Genomic DNA, 18,983 nt, shown 5'->3' on the forward strand with positions numbered 1-18,983 from the left:
AAAGGCACAAATATTAAAAGCTTCCAGAAACCGGCCAAGCGAGGTGGCTCACACCTGTAATCCTAGCACTCTGGGAGGCCGAGGCGGGCGGATTGCTCGAGGCCAGGAGTTTGAAGCCAGCTTGAGCAAGAGCAAGACCCCGTCTCTACTATAAATAGAAAGAAATTAATTGGCCAACTAATATATGTAGAAAAAATTAGCCGGGCATGGTGGCGCATGCCTGTAGTCCCAGCTACTCGGGAGGCTGAGGCAGGAGGATTGCTTGAGCCCAGGAGTTTGAGGTTGCTGTGAGCTAGGCTGACGCCACGGCACTCACTCTAGCCTGGGCAACAAAGCGACACTCTGTCTCAAAAAAAAGAGTGAGACCCGTCTCTACTAAAAATAGAAAAAATAAGCCAGGCAACTGAAAAAAAAAAGCTTCCAGAAACTAACATAGACGGAAAGGCAAATAGATTCCCAAGTTACTAACATAATCAAAGCCAGCGGAGTCGTCAATAATTCTAGAGGCCCTGACACATGCCACAAAAGCCCTGTACCGAGGAAATACATCGAAAACACATCAGAGGAGCAAGAACGTTTAGAAGTGCCATCCTTTCCACCAGGTAATAATGGGAACTTGTAAGTTATTGTGGCCCTAAGTTAATAAATGTGAAAATAAAATGTTTCAATGTAGCTTTTTTACCAAAAAAGTCAACCCTAGCTAACCATTACAAGATAAATTTCCCTATTCTTTAAAAATTCAGTCAAGCGTGAGCTTGGAGCGGCTCAGGAGCCCTCGGGGGCGAGTCCCCTTACCGCGGGGTGGGCGGTGAGCCGGCGGTGGAAGCGCGAGACCCTGCCGAACACCTCCTGGCAGTACCGGTGCAGCTCCTCCAACTCTTCCTCCATCAGCACCGCGTCCAGGGGCTCGCTCTTCTGAATCAGCTGCTCCCCAAACACGATGAGCTGATCGATCTTGTTGGTGTTTAACGTGATCTCCTGTTGGAAGCCCTGTTTGGAGGCGAGAAAGGGCTTCAAAGAAAGTTCCCCCTGAGCGTCTAGACAGCATCTGTTTCTCATAACAGGACCACAGGAAAATAGCATCTGAACGCCATTCTTGTTTCGTTCCTTCCCCTAGTACTCTAGCTTCACCAATTTTTAACTGAGTGACGATGACGATTTAAGAATTTAAAAGGATCGTGCCTATTTTTTCCCTCCTCCTCCTGCGCACTGACTTTTCCAATTAAAATAATTCTAAAAGTTTGACGTGGATGGACACGCACTGCTATTGGGTGTGAGGGAGAGAATTTATCTTATTGACACTTGGTAGAAAGAGGACAGTTTCCATGATATGCCACCAGTGGACATCTGCTTCTGCTGACACAAACAGCACGTTCATTGGTGCCATTACGTTAGGGAAGGCAGATTTCCATTTCTCAACCTCTTGCTAAGGAGAGGCTCGTAGCGGGATCAGACTGCAATGCAGGCATCTGAAGCAACAGGAGAGCAGGCGGAGTCTGGCCTTGGCCCCGGCACTGACACAGATACCGCTCGCCTGAGTGGCCTTGCTTGTGACAATCCAGTAGTATGTGGGTGGATGCAGCCTGGCTGCTTCAGGATTCTGGAATTTGCTCTCAGAGTGTCGGGTGGAATTTGTGCTCGGCCAGCTCTCCCCCACGGAGGTGTGTACTCTTTTAAGAGGTGCTGAGGAGGCGGCCCTTACGTTCAGTTGGCGCATCTTGTCATCGGCGTCGCTCTCCGAGAAGTGCTCCACGTTGGTTAGCTGCAGGTCCATCTCTGTGAGCCACACCAGGATGCTCTCCCGGGTCCCCTCGAACTCCTCCCTCTGGTTGGTGAAATGCTGCAAAAGGGGAAGAAAGTCACGCTTGTATCGGCTGCAGAACAGGAGTTCAGGTGGACAGCAAGGTTGCCTTTGGCCACAAGGAAAGGGTGCCCAGGGTACCCCAGAAACACTGCATTCAGGAGCCGGGGCTCTGGTCTTGGCTGTGTGATATCAAACAAGCACCCCCCCCCCCACCTTCTCTGAACCCTGGCATCTACACTGGCAAATGAGAGGAGGTGTGGGAAAGTGGATTATGGCCCCTGAGGTCCTCTTGAGCATTTGAAATTCTGTCATTCTCTAAGTTAGTGACTTCCCTCTGCCTTTGAGGAACCTCCTGAGCGGTGGGGCCAGGCCCCTGCCTGTTTTCACCTGTCAGTCTTGTGCAGAAGCTTTTGCTTGACAGAGGATTTTATTATCTTTGAGGGTTAAGTCTGGCCTAGAGCCCCTGGCACGCTGCCAGGGGCGACAGAAATTGTAAAAAGAGGTGTGTTTTGGTAACACAAATCACCTAAACGGGCTCTGCCTAGCCCACATGCCAACCCCTCTTTTAAAAACATGAACGTTGGCAGCTTCAGGTTGCTTTGTGTCAGAGGAACGTTAAGATAGTAAAGGCCCGAAACGAAACCTTCCACCCGCTGCTTTGTGTCATAGCCTGCCGCTGCGTATCCCATGTCACTTCTCCCTGCACATCTACAACAATCTACAGTGCCTTCACTGACGAAATTCTGAATGTTTGCCCAGAGAAAGAAGACCCGGAGGAGATTTACTGCCTCCAGGGAAGGATGCCTCTCGGGTTATCGCCTCACAGATGGGCAGCTGAATCTCAGATCAGTGCCACGTGAAGCTAGACCAGTAATAGTCACATCAGCAGGAGATAAAGAATTAATGCCAGGAGATTGTCTAGATTTCTAGAAGAGCTGGCCAGTGTCTTCCTGAGAGGGTTGAAACAAACAAACAAAAAGCCCAGATCTTCAACTCCCTAGACTGGTTTCAAGAGCATTCTACCCTGAGAACGTAAGCAGGGGTTAAAATGACATCCTGCGGTCCCTGCCTACACCTGTCCTTTCAGTTTCTACCTGGACTCACATAGGCTCACGCAGCACATCTTCTGGATTACAGAAATCTAAGGTGAATATTTCCATGCAAAAGCCAAACGCAACCTCTGAGGTCCGGCGGTGTGGTCCGAAACTCAGGGAATAGGCACTGTCCCAATCTCCGACCAGAGGGGGCTCACGCCTTAATGCGCTTTGTCCGCATGCCCCAGTGCAAGAACCAGGGGGGCCCATGAAAGCAGAGAGACGAGCAAAGACGGGCAAAGCCGGGCTCTTTCTGGCGGCCCATGTGCTGCTTTCCCCAGACCCAGCGAAGCGAGCACCCCGGACTCCATGGGCAAGCTGTGTCCCCACGTGCACGCTGCCAGGGGCGACAGAAATTGTAAAAAGAGGTGTGTTTTGGTAACACAAATCACCTAAATGGGCTCTGCCTAGGAAGCCCCACATGCCAACCCCTCTTTTAAAAACATGAACGTTGGCAGCTTCAGGTTGCTTTGTGTCGGAGGAACGTTAAGATAGTAAAGGCCCGAAACGAAACCTTCCACCCGCTGCTTTGTGTCATAGCCTGCCGCTGCGTATCCCATGTCACTTCTCCCTGCACATCTACAACAACCCCGGTGACGTAGAGGAGGTTACTCTGAGTCTCCGCAGGATGGCCGTGACCCGCCTCTGGAGGTTGTCCCAGCGCTGGTTGCCCTCGTGGACCATCTGCTTGAGCCTGCTGGCCGAGTCGGTGCGGTTCTCCCGCGCCAGCCGCCGGTACTGCTTGTTGATGAGCTCCAGCTGCGTCAGCCGCTCGTGGATCTGCCGCTGAAAGGCCTGCGTCACAGGGGGAGCGGTCAGCGCCAGGACACCCCCTTCCACACCCCAGGCAACCTGCTTCGGGGAGCTCCACCCGGAGTGCAATGGCAGCAGAGGGCCACTGCGCCAGTCCCGATGCGAACTAAAGAGCAGGCTGTCGAGCTCTTTGCCCAGCAGCCGGGGGCTGTGCAGCCCTGGCCAGCGGCGGGGGCAGCCGGCCACTTAGAGGAAGTGGGTTCAGCAGCTCCCGAGCCTGCTGCAGGCTCGCACGTTATCCGGACAGCCGGGGGGGGGGGGCGGGGGAAGAGGGGTGCTTACCTCGAACCTCTTCAGCTCTTCTTTGGCGTTCGTATACAGCACCTCCGAGGAGTTCGGGCCGGCCGCCGTCCGCTCGGCCGACTTGAGCCAGTCCTCGAAGCGGGAATAGTCATCTAAGAACTTCTGCCACAGGCGCCACGTCTCCTCGATCCTGACGGGAAGAAAGCCACTCAACACGAGCCATCACGTCACCCTGTGCCCGTGCGCTTATTGTCCCTGACTGGTCCCATTCCCGATCCCTGACACCCGCACTGATGGCGGGAGAGAGCCTGTTACGCCGTCCGGTAAATAACCAGGACGTCACTGCTCGTCTGCGCACCTTCCTTCCAGAGCGCCGAGCGCCCAGGGCTCCTGCTCCACAAGGTGAAAAACCCAGGGAGGCTGTGGAAACAGCCCAAGTGCCCATCAATCCAAGAACGGATTAATAAAAGGTGGTATATATATATATACCATGGAGTACTATTCAGCTCTAAGAAACAATGGTAATATAGCACATCTTTTATTTTCCTGGTTAGAGCTAGAACCCATAATATTAAGTGAAGCTTCCCAAGAATGGAAAAACAAACACCACATATACTCACCAGCAAATTGGTATTAACTGAACAGCACATAGGTACTACAGTAATAGGGTATTGGGCAGGTGGGAGGGGGAGGGGTGCAGGTATATACATATATAATGAGTGAGATGTGCACCATCTGGGGGATGGTCATGCTGGAGACTCAGACTTGTGGGGGAAGGGGGGAAAAATGGGCATTTATTGAAACCTTAAAATCTGTACCCCCATAATATGCTGAAATTAAAAAAAAAAAAACCCAGGGAGACAGGGCTGCCCCCACCCCCCACAGCTGGGTAAACAGAGGCAATGCGGCCAGACCACAGCCACACTCCGAGCCACGGGAGAGCTGGGGAGAGACTGTACACCCATTACATTTTTCTGGAATAATCCTTTAGTAAGCACTGGGCCCACCTACTGGGCCCTCGCTGCCAACGCCCGGCACCTGTCTAAGTGCAGTGAACAGAACGTTACTGCGGCTGCGGTCAGAGGGGCAGGGGTGCAGCTGACCACACTGAAGATGCTTGGGACAGCCCCGTTCTTACTTCATGCGCCGCTCCATGGACATGGCACAGATGTTCCTCCAGCGCCTGTCCAGGCTTCTGGTGGTCTGCTGGATGGAGTCGCACTCGGTCTCATTTGCACAGGCGTCCGAGTCGTGCAACAGGACGTCACAGATGTTAAACACAGACTCCACCCCTGCGCTGTGCTGTTCGATGTCTCGCTGTAGATCCTACGATTACAACAGAGTCAGGACCCCTTGAGAGGGGGGTGGGAGTGGGGAGGGTCTGCGCTGAAGGGTCTCCACTGCTCCCTCCCCACCGCCTCCCAGCCCAGGCTACAGCCCTAGGATGAGCCACACAGACCCGATCCCTGTCATGTCCGTGCAACCCGTGCGCTGCTCTTGCCTGGCCAAAGCCTGAACACTGGTGCCGTTGGGGATTAACGTGCTGAGCTGTGTGAGGGGTAGAACGGTGGTGGGCGCCATCTGTACGCTGACGGGTGGCACCGCGGACCCTCTGAGAGCCCACCAGCCCACAGACTCCGGCATGCAGGATCTATTCCCTACCACCCAGCCCCAGAGGCCTCCAGTTTAGACTTGGTTTGGGAGACACCTTCTTTAGAAACTGAGTCTTTTTTGTAGGAGCTAAAACTTAAACAAGAGAAATTCATCCTTTTACGGGTCACCGGACTCTTGAATCTACTAAGACCTTTGTGCTGTCCTGACAGACACCCCAAGTGTGTGCCACCACAGGCGCCCACGGCCTCTGCAACACCATCCCAGGACTCCACGGGTCCGAGGGAGGGATTCTGGGGTAGAGACCGCGTCTCCACAGCTGATGGAGTCCAGCCCAGCCTGTGACCTGGGGAGGGGTGGGGTCTCTGGAGTCCTGTTCCATGAGGGTGACGGTGATGCAGTCCCCCAGTTTGGGAAAAGGAACATTTATGAAAACACATGGTCATAGGAAAAATGGAAAAGCTCCTTAAAAATGAACGTGGCCTTTTCAGTTATCATTTCAGTTATATTTCTTCTGCACAGCATGGGTGGGCTGGGGGAGGGGCAGAGACGAGGAGCATGTTTGTTTTGCTATTCTGGATGAGTCCAGCATCCCCTGATGTCCAAATTCTGGGTGATTTTAGTATCCAGATTACATTGTGAAATAGCAAAGACAAAGCTAAATTCTTATCACTTGATAATATACCAATTTCTGAAAATTTATGACACTTTAAATAAGCCACTATTCACTATACTAAATACAGTTTCCTGGATGCAACAAAGCTCCGTTTGCAAGAGAATTACAGACGGTTTGCCACCATGTATAGAAAGGCAGTTCATGCCAGGTCACCTCAATAGTAGAATAATTTGAGGTTACTATTGTATAACTAGATAGGACTAATATTTTCTTACTTATCTTTATATATAAATGCACAATTCAGATCATTCTGTGTTCAGGTTGATAAGAGAGAATAAAATGCTAACATGCCAAGCGAATTTTAAATCAGGCAGTTCCTAACACGGACCCTGAGTGGAGACAACCACCACAGGGTCATACTCAAAGAGACGTGCTTTCCACGTGGGTGCCGTGCACGCCCTGTGCGGAGCGACGCGCAGGGCGATGTCGTCGAGCTCTGCAGTGCAGGCAGAACGCCTGTGATGACAGACTGGCGGGGGTCTCCCTGGAGTCAACATGACGGCTAGCTTTAAAGTTATTTATTACCTTTAAATAGAATTCCAGTTTTAAGAATTCTTACTGGTTCACAGAATTGTCAGAGATTTTTCAAGAATGTATAGGTATGAATATATATCCTGTTTAACTATTAAAAACACAAATCCAGAACCCTAATACTGGTGCTAAAAGAGTAATAGTGACAATTTTAATGGGAAATTACCCACGACCTCATCTGGCTCCAGTCGGGTAGGGTCTAGTTGAATGGCACAGAGAAAGTCTAGTCTGTGGATAAACATAAATGCCCTGTATTTTAGTGGACTCTTTGTAGTTATCCTACAGTATTTATTTGGCTTATATTGAATGAAATGACTAAAGAAACCTGATTTAACACACAAGGTAAATGGTAGTAAGAAATGAATTCTACAATAACTTATAAAGACCCTCAACATCTTGGTTCAAAGCCCAAACATTTAAAAGAAAAATTTAAAAAACCTTCTAAAATATCACATAATAGCCTACTGAAGTGGTATGAACTGGTTACCTTGTTACAATATAAAATAAAGTAGTGGACCACATTTTAAAATGCAAACCATTTAAGTGCTAGATGAACATTTGGGAGGGGCTTTGGTGGCAAGGTAGTGGGACAGGGTGGCATTGGGAGGTAGTTTAGGGGGGTTGGGGTGAAGTTGACTTGGTTCCCAGGGGAGGGGGCTATTGGTAATTACAGAACAGGGAAGGGTAGCTAACAATCCCCACAGAGAACCAAGAAACCATAAAATAAACAAACTAGGTGAGATACTGAAGACTCAATGAAAGTGGTACAGGATTTAAAGGTGTCACAAAATTGCCACCACTTTGTTTGCATTTTGAAGATGATGAGACCACAGGATTAACAAAATAACCCTCATTACCTTATACTTAAAGGAGTGCCACATAAGAAAGGTAAAACAAAAAGGACGCTGACAGGGCCTAACCCCTCTCCCACCAGGGTCCACAGGGACATCATGGCTCTTAACCACTTTTGGGGGCTGTTGGCTTTTGCAGAAGGCAATACTAGGCGATCCCATGTTTTTAGGTCTTATTTTTGGAAGCAGTCAAACAATTTATTATATTTAGTTAGGGAAGGAAACACAGGTAAGGCTTTTCTAAAAAATGGCTCATACATAATTCTTTTGTATGACACTATTCTGTTTTCAGTGTTTTGGATGGACCATTTAAGGTCTGGATTGAGTATAATATAAACAAATGGTAAATTTTATTCTTTTTAACAAAAATACTAAAAGTTTCCTCAGGACATCTGTGGTAGGCAGAATAATGAGCCCCCTCCCCCCACAGATGTCCAGATCCTAACCCTAGAACCTGTGGGTATGTCAGATTACAAGGCAAAGGAGGATTAAGGCTGCTAATCAGCTGACCTTAAAATAGGGAGATTATCCTGGATTATCTGGGTGGGCCCCGTGTAATGCCAAGTGGTCTTAAAAGCAGAAGAGTCAACCAGACTATGGAAGAAAAGCACAGAGATGCAACGTTGATGGCTTTGATGGCTCTCAAGTCTGAGGGAGCCAAGAAATGGGGTCCTCTAGAAACCAGAAAGGGCAAATCCCCCAGATTCTCCCCTGGTGCTTCCAGAAAGGAATGCGGCCCTGCCAACTCCTCCATCTTGGCTCGTTTCAGATTTCTAACATCCAGAACTGTAAGATAATAAATGAATTTGTGTTTTCAAGCTGATAACTTTGTGGTCATTTGTTACAACAGCTACAGAAAACTAATGTAACATCTGACTTCTTCATGGTAATGGTAGTCCTGAACACCAACTCGGTAATTTTTTTTTTGGTAACCAAGGGATAAAAATTTCAATCATGATGATGGTGAATTTTCTAAAGAGGGAACCTTCAACTAGAGTGAAATTATCTACTGTTTCAGTATTGGAACAACCAAGGCCAAGAGGATAGCATTTGCTCCAAATTGTTTGCTTTGAGGAATAAATTCCCTGCAACTTAGTGTTTTGTCACACTTCAGATTTATAAAAGGATAATACAATTATCAGTCTTTGCCAAGTTTTGCCAATCATTCTTTAAGAGAAAAGATATTATCAGCTTGCATATTATTTTACCTGAAAAAACTCACCATTCTGGGTAGTTATTTGCAAGGCCTTGTCTATGAACACACTGTTCAAAGAAATTCATCCTAGTGAATCAAACTTGTAAAAAAAGCTGATAATGTTTAGTAGCTGTGACTCCATTAAGGAGGAAATTAAAATCTCTGTAGTGTCCATTAACATTCCATGATACTTATATCAACATTCTTTTCTCCACAAAGCAAAGACAGAACCTAGATGTCCTCAGTGAGAAAGACATGTTTCTGAGGCCAAGTGAGAAAACCAGTATTTTTAACTTGGAGCGTTACTAAATCATACTAGTTTGAAAGCCAGAGAACAGGCATCATTTAAACGGCAATTGTAATAGCACTTAAAAAGAGTAGGCCAGGTATGGTGGCCCACACTTGCTCCTAACACTTTGGGAGGACAAGGTAGGATCATCACTTGAGCCCAAGAGTTTAAGACCAGCCTGAGCAACTTAGACTCCATCTCTATAAAAACAAAAAAAGTCAAAAGTAATATCAAATACCTAGCTGTATTTAAGGTAGCATGAAATGTCACTTATTACCATTAAAAAGACTGACTTGAAATCAAGAGAATTTACCATCAAAGGGTAGCCTTCTGGCCTTGAACCTGGTGAAAAAGGTTCAGCCCCCAATTCTGTCTCTAGCACCTGTGACACACGGCCAGGGTATACATGGTGGACGTTTAATGTGAAGAAAACAGATGAGAGTCTGAGAATCATGCTGCTTATCTGGTCAAAACAGAATCTGCTCTTAAGTCTGAGAAAAACAGAGGTGAATGAAAGCTACTGAAAGAAGATGATAAACTAACCTATTTTCTAAAAAATTAAGGCAAACCCAGCCACTGCATATGAACATGAGCACATGCCCATGAGCCCATGGAAGGCACGAAAGCAGAGTCAATAAACCAGTGATGTCAAAGAGCAGCTGCAGGTTGGTGCAATGACAAACCCCAGCAGAACTCAGTGGTTTTCACACTGCGGAATTTCCAGAGTAGGCTCAGAGAATGAGTAACTGATGACAAAAATGCACTGCATGTCGCAGCTCTTGAGAGGCTTCCTAAGTTGTTGGTCTAACCTTTTGTATTTTTTTTTTTTTTTTTTTGAGACAGAGTCTCACTTTGTTGCCCAGGCTAGAGTGAGTGCCGTGGCATCAGTCTAGCTCACAGCAACCTCAAACTCCTGGGCTCAAGCAATCCTCCTGCCTCAGCCTCCCGAGTAGCTGGGACTACAGGCATGTGCCACCATGCCTGGCTAATTTTTTTCTCTCTCTATATTAGTTGGCCAATTAGTTTCTTTCTATTTATAGTAGAGATGGGGTCTCGCTCTTGCTCGGGCTGGTTTTGAACTCCTGACCTTGAGCAATCCGCCGGCCTTGGCCTCCCAGAGTGCTAGGATTACAGGCGTGAGCCACCGAGCCTGGCCTGTATTTTTTTTTTAAGCTCTCCTCAGACACACAGTATGATCCCACTAAAACCTTGGTTAGAAAAGTAATTTTCCTTCCAATTTACTGCCTTCCAAAACTATATTCACAAAACACAATGAAGATCAGAGTTAAAAAAAAAAAAGACATAATTAAAAAGCCTTGGTTGCCACCAAGATTAAGGTCTGAGTCTCATATTTCACACTACTTCACAAAAAGCTGCGAAAATGTTGAGCGGAGAACAACTCGAGATGGATCCTGACACATACAAGAACATGGACAGGTGGTCAGATTTCTCTGGAAAAAGCAAGCCAGCATCATGAAACGTGAACACGCTGGAGCACACAGCAGACACGGGGACAGCCTGAGTCAGCACACGCCGGGGACACCCGCACTCTCACAAGAGCTCCTCTCTGAGAGCCCCACCTGCTGCTCGGCGAGCCTCTTCTGGATCTCCTGATCGTCACAGACGTCGTAAACCACAGGCTTGGAAAGCTCGGACTCAATTCGAGCCAGCCAGGTACGAAGGTTGCTCATGTTTTTGTCCAACTGCTGAATAAAAGCAAAGGTCTCCTTCAGCTTCTTCACCCTAAACCATGGAAAACAAAAGCCCAGCATTTAGTGGTGAGAAGAATGTGTCCACGGGGTCCCGCAGGGTTGCTTTGATTTTATAGCAGGAACAACTCTCATGTCACCAGATATGAGTTTTCACAGAATTTGTGCCACTTTGCAAAGTTGTTGCCTGTGTTGATTTTCAAAAGGACTGAGAGTTAATCCACCCATGCAAATATGGAATTTTCCCACGGTGGGATGCCCTGAGACCCAGTCCGTGTTCCTGGGGCTCCAGAGGTGAGAAGAGAAGCCATTTCCTTCAGAGTTCATAAGCCACTCCAGACTGTTTCTGCCCAGGGTCTGTCCCGGGCACACCTGAGACTGCAGCAGCGAGAGATCTGCCCTGATAGACTAAACACGTTACACGCCTGGTTCACCCGGTGGTATCTGGCCCTCGAGGCCTTGCACAGGATCCTCCTCTTGGAGCAGACGGAGAACATGCGCCAAACCCTGCCGCTGCGGTCCGAGGGGTTGAGGACTCTACACATGGAACCAGCGCATGGGGACACATTACGGGGCACGTGCCAGTCACAAAGGGAGGGCAGAGGTAACTGCACGCAACGCGGTTGTGACTGCCGGCTCCCCTGCCAGTCTGCCTGAGCTCCCGCCAGCCCGACTCGGCGCGGAGCAGACGTGCAAGCACACACATGGCATCGGTGCAACTTGGCGCGCTCGCCGCGTGCCAGCATGCTGTCAGGGGGAAGTGATGTAGCTGCTGAGGGAAAACAATCTTTGTTTCTTTACAGATACCAAAATAAAATGCTTCAATAAACTGCTTTCGTAAAAGTCCTAAAGCAGAGTGAGGCTTGGCCCAGGTGATCTGTGGGATTTTGAGTTAATCCCAGAGAGTTAAAAGTAACGGCCGCAATGGAAAGTTCTCCCGCATCAACACTCTTGTTGGAAGACGCTACCAGAACTGCATCCCACGGCTGAGAACACTAGAAAGGTAAATTGGGGTACCGACCCGGACTCGCTGGAAGCACACTGCACACCATGCCACCGTCACCTCTTACGTGACGCAACCACCTCCTCCTGGCCTCCTGGCCCTCCTGCCTACTTTCGGTTCTGCAGCCGAAATGTACATGCTAGAAGGCAAGTCTGATCCTTGCTCAAACCCTTCAACGGTCCTCAGCCTACCCTGACAAACCAGTTCCTGTCCCTGGTCTTTTCTGTCCCTCAAGTGCTCAGCGTGTAACCCTGCACTCTGCAGAGCGGCTCCTCTCTCCTGCTGGGGCTTCCGCCCACGCTCACCGACGGGAGCTGGGCACCCCTCCTCGCCCCTCACTCTGTGCCGAGTGGGCATCTCTCAGACACCGCGCATGCAGCGGGACACTGCAGAGGTCAGGCTGCATCCAGATCGCTTCCAATGCATGCATGCACAACAACCCCCCCCACTGCCTGGGGGGCAGGAAGGTGTTGACAAATGTTTGCCGAGTGAATAAACATGGATAAGCACGTCCACCACAAGCTATGATTTAAGTAGACCACAGAGTTGTGTTTTTTTAATATCTTACAATCGACCAAGTCAAACCCAGGGACTGACTTGCCAGTTCCAGCTCTATTACCAGCCACGTTTATGAATTAGGGAAAATCCTTTTACTGCAGCCCCCTTATCTCCAGTAGGCTACACAGTCCCCCCAGCTTCAGGGAAGCGGTGGTGTCTAGGCGAGGTCAAGACCAGAGCTCTGTAGGTGAGCAGAGCCAGGTTTAAGTGCCACTCTCCCACCTAAGAGCTCCGTACCCTGCAAGGTGCCTAGCCTCTGACTCTGTTTCCTCATTATCTGTAAAATTATCCACCTTGCAGGTGTTTGTGAGACTGGAACAAGAGGCTGCACATAAAGCCATTGGCATGTGGTGAATACTCAAGACACTAGCTCCCGTTATGCCAACTGCGACCACACAACACTGTAATAACGCCTTATCTATACAGCGTCGACCTCACAATGTTCTTGCATAAACGTTTTATTCTCAGTAGCCCCGGAGGTGGGCAGGCTTGGAAGGAGGCCATGTGGACTGGCAGTGAAGAGCACAGACATCGTGGTCAGGCCTGGGTTTGAGTCCTGGTTGTGTTTAATCGTATCCGTAAAACGGTGTTAACAGTAGGACCTTCCTTTGCTGGGTAGCTGAGAGGACTGAATGAGATCTAAAAAGTGAACGGCATTTGGCACCTGATGCCTGACAGGTAAAAACGCCCAGCAACTATGGCCACGATGAGTTTCAAGGAGGAATGTTTTCCAAATTACAAGGATGAGTTCCCTTCAAAGCTACAAGATGATTTATTAAAAAGGAAGTAATAGAATCCCAGGCCAGGCCTGGATACACCTGTAACCTAGATCCTGCTTTCCTTCCCAAGGCTTTAGAGGTATCCCCGCTTCACCCTGATATCTTGCCCCCCTGATAGCCCAGGGACCAGAAAGAACACTCTAGACAACTGCCAGGGCAGCTGGGAACCCCAGCACTGTGGGACAAAGAGTCTTCTGCTCCATTTGTGAGGGGCTGTGTGAGCTTCCAGTGTAAGGGGGAGCAGCTCAGGCTTGTGACCTTTGCAGAGCTCTCCTGTCCCCTGTTCCAAGAATGATGGCTGCCACCGCTGTCATCCAGCATCTGACCCTGGTCCACTGTAAGAATCCCAGCCTCTTTTTTATTTTAAAAGAAGGAGGCCAGAATGCAAGTATTTAAATGAAGGGAGCTAACACCCAACAAAATAATCTGGGTGCAAAAACACAGGAATGCGGTGATTTTGGGTTCTGTCCACCCTGGGGGTTTGGCGTGCAATAAATGGGGGTGGGGGGTGGAGAAGGTGGGGGCGTGGTTTGCTTGCTTTCCCCAGGACTGTGGCATCCAAAATGGAGTGTGCTCAAGACAAACCAATGGCGTGGGGGAATAAAATATTAGACTTTCTACTGTTATTCCATCCTTTTAAAATTTCTACATTGCATATGATTTAAAATTCATAAACTTTATTATGTGATATCTATATCACATGCTAACATTTACATGTGCCAGGCCCTGTTGTGCTTCATGTTAGCAACTCATTTAATCTTCAAACAATGCTATGAGATGGGTACTATTATTATTCCTATTTGATAGGTAAGGAAACTGAGGCACAGAGATCAAATAACTTGCTCAAGTCACACAGTCAATTAAATAACAGAGGCAGGATTCCAGGCTGGGCAGTCTGGTCCTGAGTTGCTGTTCTTTTTTTTTTTTTTTTTTTTGAGACAGAGTCTCACTTTGTTGCCCAGGCTAGAGCAAGTGCCGTGGCATCAGCCTAGCTCACAGCAACCTCAAACTCCTGGGCTCAAGCAATCCTCCTGCCTCAGCCTCCAGAGTAGCTGGGACTACAGGCATGCGCCACCATGCCCGGCTAATTTTTTCTATATATATTAGTTGGCCAATTAATTTCTTTCTATTTATAGTAGAGACGGGGTCTCACTCTTGCTCAGGCTGGTTTCGAACTGCTGACCTCGAGCAATCCGCCCGCCTCGGCCTCCCAGAGTGCTAGGATTACATGCGTGAGCCACCGCGCCCGGCCTGAGTTGCTGTTCTTAAACACTATCCTTGTGGCCGCCCACATAAATCCTGCACACGCTAATGTGCACTGAGGGTACAGGGTAGTTTTGCTGCTGTCAGGGAACGAGATCGTAAGTCTGGGCTCAGGGCTCCAGGATACGCTGAGGGGCAGGTGCGGGCCCACTGGGTGCTGCACTCCGGAGCTTAGTGCTGGGGGAGGAGGCAGGAAGGCGCAGTGTCCCCTCCACGATTTTCTTTCTGTAAACGCTTAACCACGTACTCTATCTTGGCTCCTCTGCGGATCCTGAGGATTTAGTTAACTGAAAGACAGGTCTTATTCCCTAGGAGCTCATCACCTAGTTTAGATGTAATTTAGACATTATAATACAACAAAGAGGTGCTTGAGGAATAGCTATTGAGTGAATAGATGATGCTCACTCTTATCTTGCAATTTGTCTAATTTTTTCATAAAAAAATGTAGCCATGTTATATCTTAAAGAAAAGAGGCCAGGCACGGCAGGTCATACCTGTGATCCAAGCACTCCAGCCCAGATGGGAGTTTGAGACCAGCCTGAGTAAGAGCAAGACCCCGACTCTACTAAAAATTGAAAAATTAGCCGGGCATGGTGGTATGTGCCTTTAGTCCTAGCTACTTGGGAGGCTGAGCCAGGAGGATTGCTTGAGCCCAGGAGTTGGAGGTTGCAGTGAGCTATGATGATGCCACTAGCCTTGGGGACAGGGCAAGACTCTGTCTCAAAAAAAAAAAAAAAAAAAAGAAAAAGAAAAAGAAAAAAGAAAAAAGAAAGAAAAGTGGCAAAGACCAGAGCACATGGGAGCCCTTTTGCAAGAGGACAACATGCTACCATATCATGAGCCACAGTGCTCTCAAACCCTGGTTCCATATTGGCCAGTGACGTGCTGCCAAACAGGCACACAAATCAGACGCATCCTTAGGGCAAATTAAAGAGGGAGGGAAGGAGGGAGGGAAAGAAAACAAGGTCACGGAGAAGCTACAAAACACTCCTTCAGGCAGGATTTAACCTGTTTCTACATCCCAACTTCTGCCTGAAAGCTTAATACCCCAAATGCACGGGAGCATAAATGTTCCTCAGCTGATCATGTTAGGAACCAGCAGACGTACCGTTGGGTTTGTCCCCTTCTGTTCTGTACAGACACTCTGATCTAATATCACCTGTCCCAGGCCAGGAAGTTATCTGTCATTTGCCAACCCAGGCAACTGACCTTCCCCCCGTTAGGCCTCATTAATATCCCTCTTGGAAAAATTTAAATTTCAGGTCAGTATCGAGAAACAAGGAAACTGCTCCGAAAGCAGACTGCCGGCGCACGGAAGCAGCCACAACACCCCGTTCCAGCAACCGCCGAGCACAGCCTGCTTATGCGGCTCCGTCGCCACACTTGCTCACGTTTTGACCCAGGTGCTCCTACCATTTCTCACGCGTATATTTCAACAAACAACGTTTCTCCAGAAAACATAAGCATGATTTCCCGAGTGAAAAATTCCATTTCTGAGGATCAGAAAAACAAATTTTTTTTTTTAGGTACAAAGGGGAAGTTTTCCACCTGTATAGACTCTTGATTGGAAAGACCTACACAGAAGTAAAAGATTTTTCTATGAAACCAAACAAAATAAGAATCATGCCTAAGACTGCTCTAAATTAGAAGAGTTCTTTTGCAGCAATTATGGGTAAAAAATGCGAGAAAAGAATCAAGGCGAATAAAGTTTTTCTTTTACTGTAAGTAGTGAGGGATCAGAATATAACACTGATAATTTTCTCCTTCCCTAACAAACACAACTAAGCCAGGTCAGTATCATTCTATACACCAAGCCTAAGTCTTACCAATGTATGATGGAGGCTTTAGATATCAAATTATACACATGGAATATACCTTTCAGCCCTACACTCTACATGTTACGGGGTCTACAGTTAAATTATAAAAGCCTCAGATCAGCATAAGTTAGCCAAACAATTCCTACGCCAATGTGGAGAGCATAATTCTAAAAAAAATACTAAGGAAAACCGCCAAAGTATCTGAATTTGCACTGAAATAAACACCCAAACCAGTGGGCAGCTGTCAGTTGCTAAAAACACTGTACAAATCCAACTGTATCTTTTTACATGACTAAACATCTTTATAATAAAATAATGAATTTCACCAAGATTTTGAAGCCCTGCTTTAGACAGAGGCATAGACATGACAATACATTTCTGAGCTAATTGCCTCTGCAAAGCATTTTTGTCACCGGAGGACTTCCATTTTCCACCCGGCATAATCGCTCCTCTGCCCTGCTCGTCACAGGCAGCCTGCAGACACCACACGCATGCTGACGCCGGGCGAGAACCCATCCCCCGATGGCTGAGCACACACACCACACAGCCACCATCTCGTCGGTGATTTCTATTGTGACCGAAATGACAAGAGCCAGAGAGCCAGACACACAGAGACAGCAGCTGGCGCCTCGGCCACAGGCAGAGCTGATGACTAAAATGGCACTTACTGTTTATGAGAAAAAATCATTCCTTATGCTTAAGCGAAAGCTCCAGGTTCCGGGCTGCACCTCCACCTCCCGGGCCGAGGCAGCCCCTCCCCCTGCCCCGCGTGCCCTCTTCACCGGCTCAGCATCTTGCACGGCTGCAGGCGGACGCTGCAGGCGGACGCAGCCCTCTCCGGGGCTCCTCGCAGCCACCCGGTGATGCCGGCAGGAAGGGAAGACACCTTCTTCTCTGCTAACTGCAATTTTTAATCTCCGTTTTCTCCCTTCCAACAAACAAATATCTCCAGCTCTCTTCCTCACACACACAGTCTTTGTTCTGACGCTACAGGATTGCAACGCTGGGAGAAGAAAGTCACAGTGTTATCTTGGCTATGGGTTATTTATGAAGTGCTATAAACGAAGGGAAGAAACATTTAGATTTGGGGCGTGCAAAGGAGGATTTCTGTCCTCCTCACATTAAATTGCTCTGCTTCAGGTTTAAAAGAGACAGTGAAATCTGAAGCCCCTGAGTTTACTAGAAATGCCTTCCTCCCCTAAAGAAGAAATTTCCCTTTGGGAGGTTTTCTGCCCTGCCCTTTTGGTCCTGTGCATCATGGTTTAGGAGGGGCAGAGAGTTCATCTAGTTCCTCTGTTTCATGCAGAATAATTCTATTTTGCAGTATAAATGGAATTTAATACTTTGCAGGGGAAGAAATTCTGTAATTTTCCTTGCTAGCTCTTCCCATAAAGTGGGTATCTGAAAATTCCTCCTTATCCCTAGCCTTATTTCCTCCAGGTGACCCTGAGTGGCACTGCTTGGTTTGTATCTAGCCCCTCCTTCGACTCACTCCTAGTCTTACTTTGAGACTCGATGATATCAATCATCTCTCACAGGTCCCTAAAGCCCAACATTTAGTCATTATTATATCCCCACCTGAAACACAGGCTGGACCAGTGGCATTAGGAATGCAGATTTGGGAGTTCTCCCTAAATGCTGCATCTAACTTGTACCTTGCTTGGGTCAACCTGCTAAACATCGACCTCTGAGGCTCACGGGCACTGGCCCAACACAAAACTTCAGACTAATTGCCAGTTACCCCACTGGTGGCTGCTCTCTCCCTGGGGGGGGGTGCTCCCTACCCTCAGGAAGGCCTGGGAGCAGCACCCACCTGTTCCAGAGGTGCAGTGATCAGACTGAGGGGAGGGAAAATGGAAGTGGACAGCCAGACCGCACATCTGGCGCTGTCTATGCTAAAACAATCTCTAAATCCTTCCAGCCCCACTGGATCCGGCAAACTGCTAAGACCAGCGCAAGTCAACTTTATGACTGGCAGCATTGTTTGGTCTTCCAGAAAACCTTGAGAGAATACAGATAAAAGGAGAGAAATGAAAAGCCGTATCAGTTTAAAAAGGCACACATCTGCCTACTCATTCTGTAAGGGATGGAAAATAATCTTAACACACAGTTGCCATGGTAATAACTTCTGAGTTTAAAGGACATTTTAATTGCTACTATTATAAAGTAGGTGGGCTTTTCAGGTCGGTACGTAAAATGTGAAAATTACACTTAGTCAGAAAAGTTTCTTTTCATGGACTTCATGTTTCTGATGGCAAGAGAGCAATTTAGTCTAAACAGGAAGTGACTAGTGTCTTTGAGGTCATGTGGTACTAGGACTGAGTCCCTCCTTCCCAGGGTGACAAGTCTGCTGGTGGTGCTACCATCAGAGAGAAATTCAAGAGAAAGAACATAACAAAATACATGACATTTTTATTAAAAGGGGAAAAAAGCCGCTGAGTGCCTTCTTTCATAATGAACGTTTGGAAAACACAGGTGAGCCAAAAGAAAACTAAAATCACCCATGGTCTCAACCGAGAGAAAACCCATGTAAATAATTCTGGGGGTGTGAGTCTTTCCACTTAGCTGTCAGATTGGTTTCAGGCACTGAAGGCTTTCATCAGATTATTCACACATGCTTCTAGAGTCTTTAAAAAGAGTCCCCCTCCCCCACCCAGGTCCTTGAAGAGCAGCTCTGCGGAGCTGCACGGCCAGGCAGAGCGAGTCACGGAAGACACAGCCCCACCTGTGGCCACGGAGCTTCTGCT

General features: G+C 48.0%; 1 protein-coding gene across 8 annotated transcripts in view; it reads right to left on the reverse strand.

Annotated features, from left to right (window-relative positions):
- The window catches only part of SYNE2 (spectrin repeat containing nuclear envelope protein 2), a 306,127-nt gene that overhangs the window by 12,157 nt on the left and 274,987 nt on the right, over positions 1–18,983 (reverse strand). For all 8 annotated transcript variants that reach the window (XM_076003979.1, XM_076003977.1, XM_076003981.1 and 5 more), the window contains 6 exons: positions 10,688–10,850; positions 5,093–5,280; positions 3,994–4,144; positions 3,511–3,693; positions 1,703–1,840; positions 796–990 (listed from right to left, as the gene is read on the reverse strand). In XM_076003979.1, the coding sequence (XP_075860094.1) occupies positions 796–990; positions 1,703–1,840; positions 3,511–3,693; positions 3,994–4,144; positions 5,093–5,280; positions 10,688–10,850 (1,018 nt within the window). The remainder of the gene's footprint in view (positions 1–795; positions 991–1,702; positions 1,841–3,510; positions 3,694–3,993; positions 4,145–5,092; positions 5,281–10,687; positions 10,851–18,983) is intronic.

Source organism: Microcebus murinus, chromosome 6 (assembly GCF_040939455.1).
Source record: "Microcebus murinus isolate Inina chromosome 6, M.murinus_Inina_mat1.0, whole genome shotgun sequence".
Taxonomy (NCBI): domain Eukaryota; kingdom Metazoa; phylum Chordata; class Mammalia; order Primates; family Cheirogaleidae; genus Microcebus; species Microcebus murinus.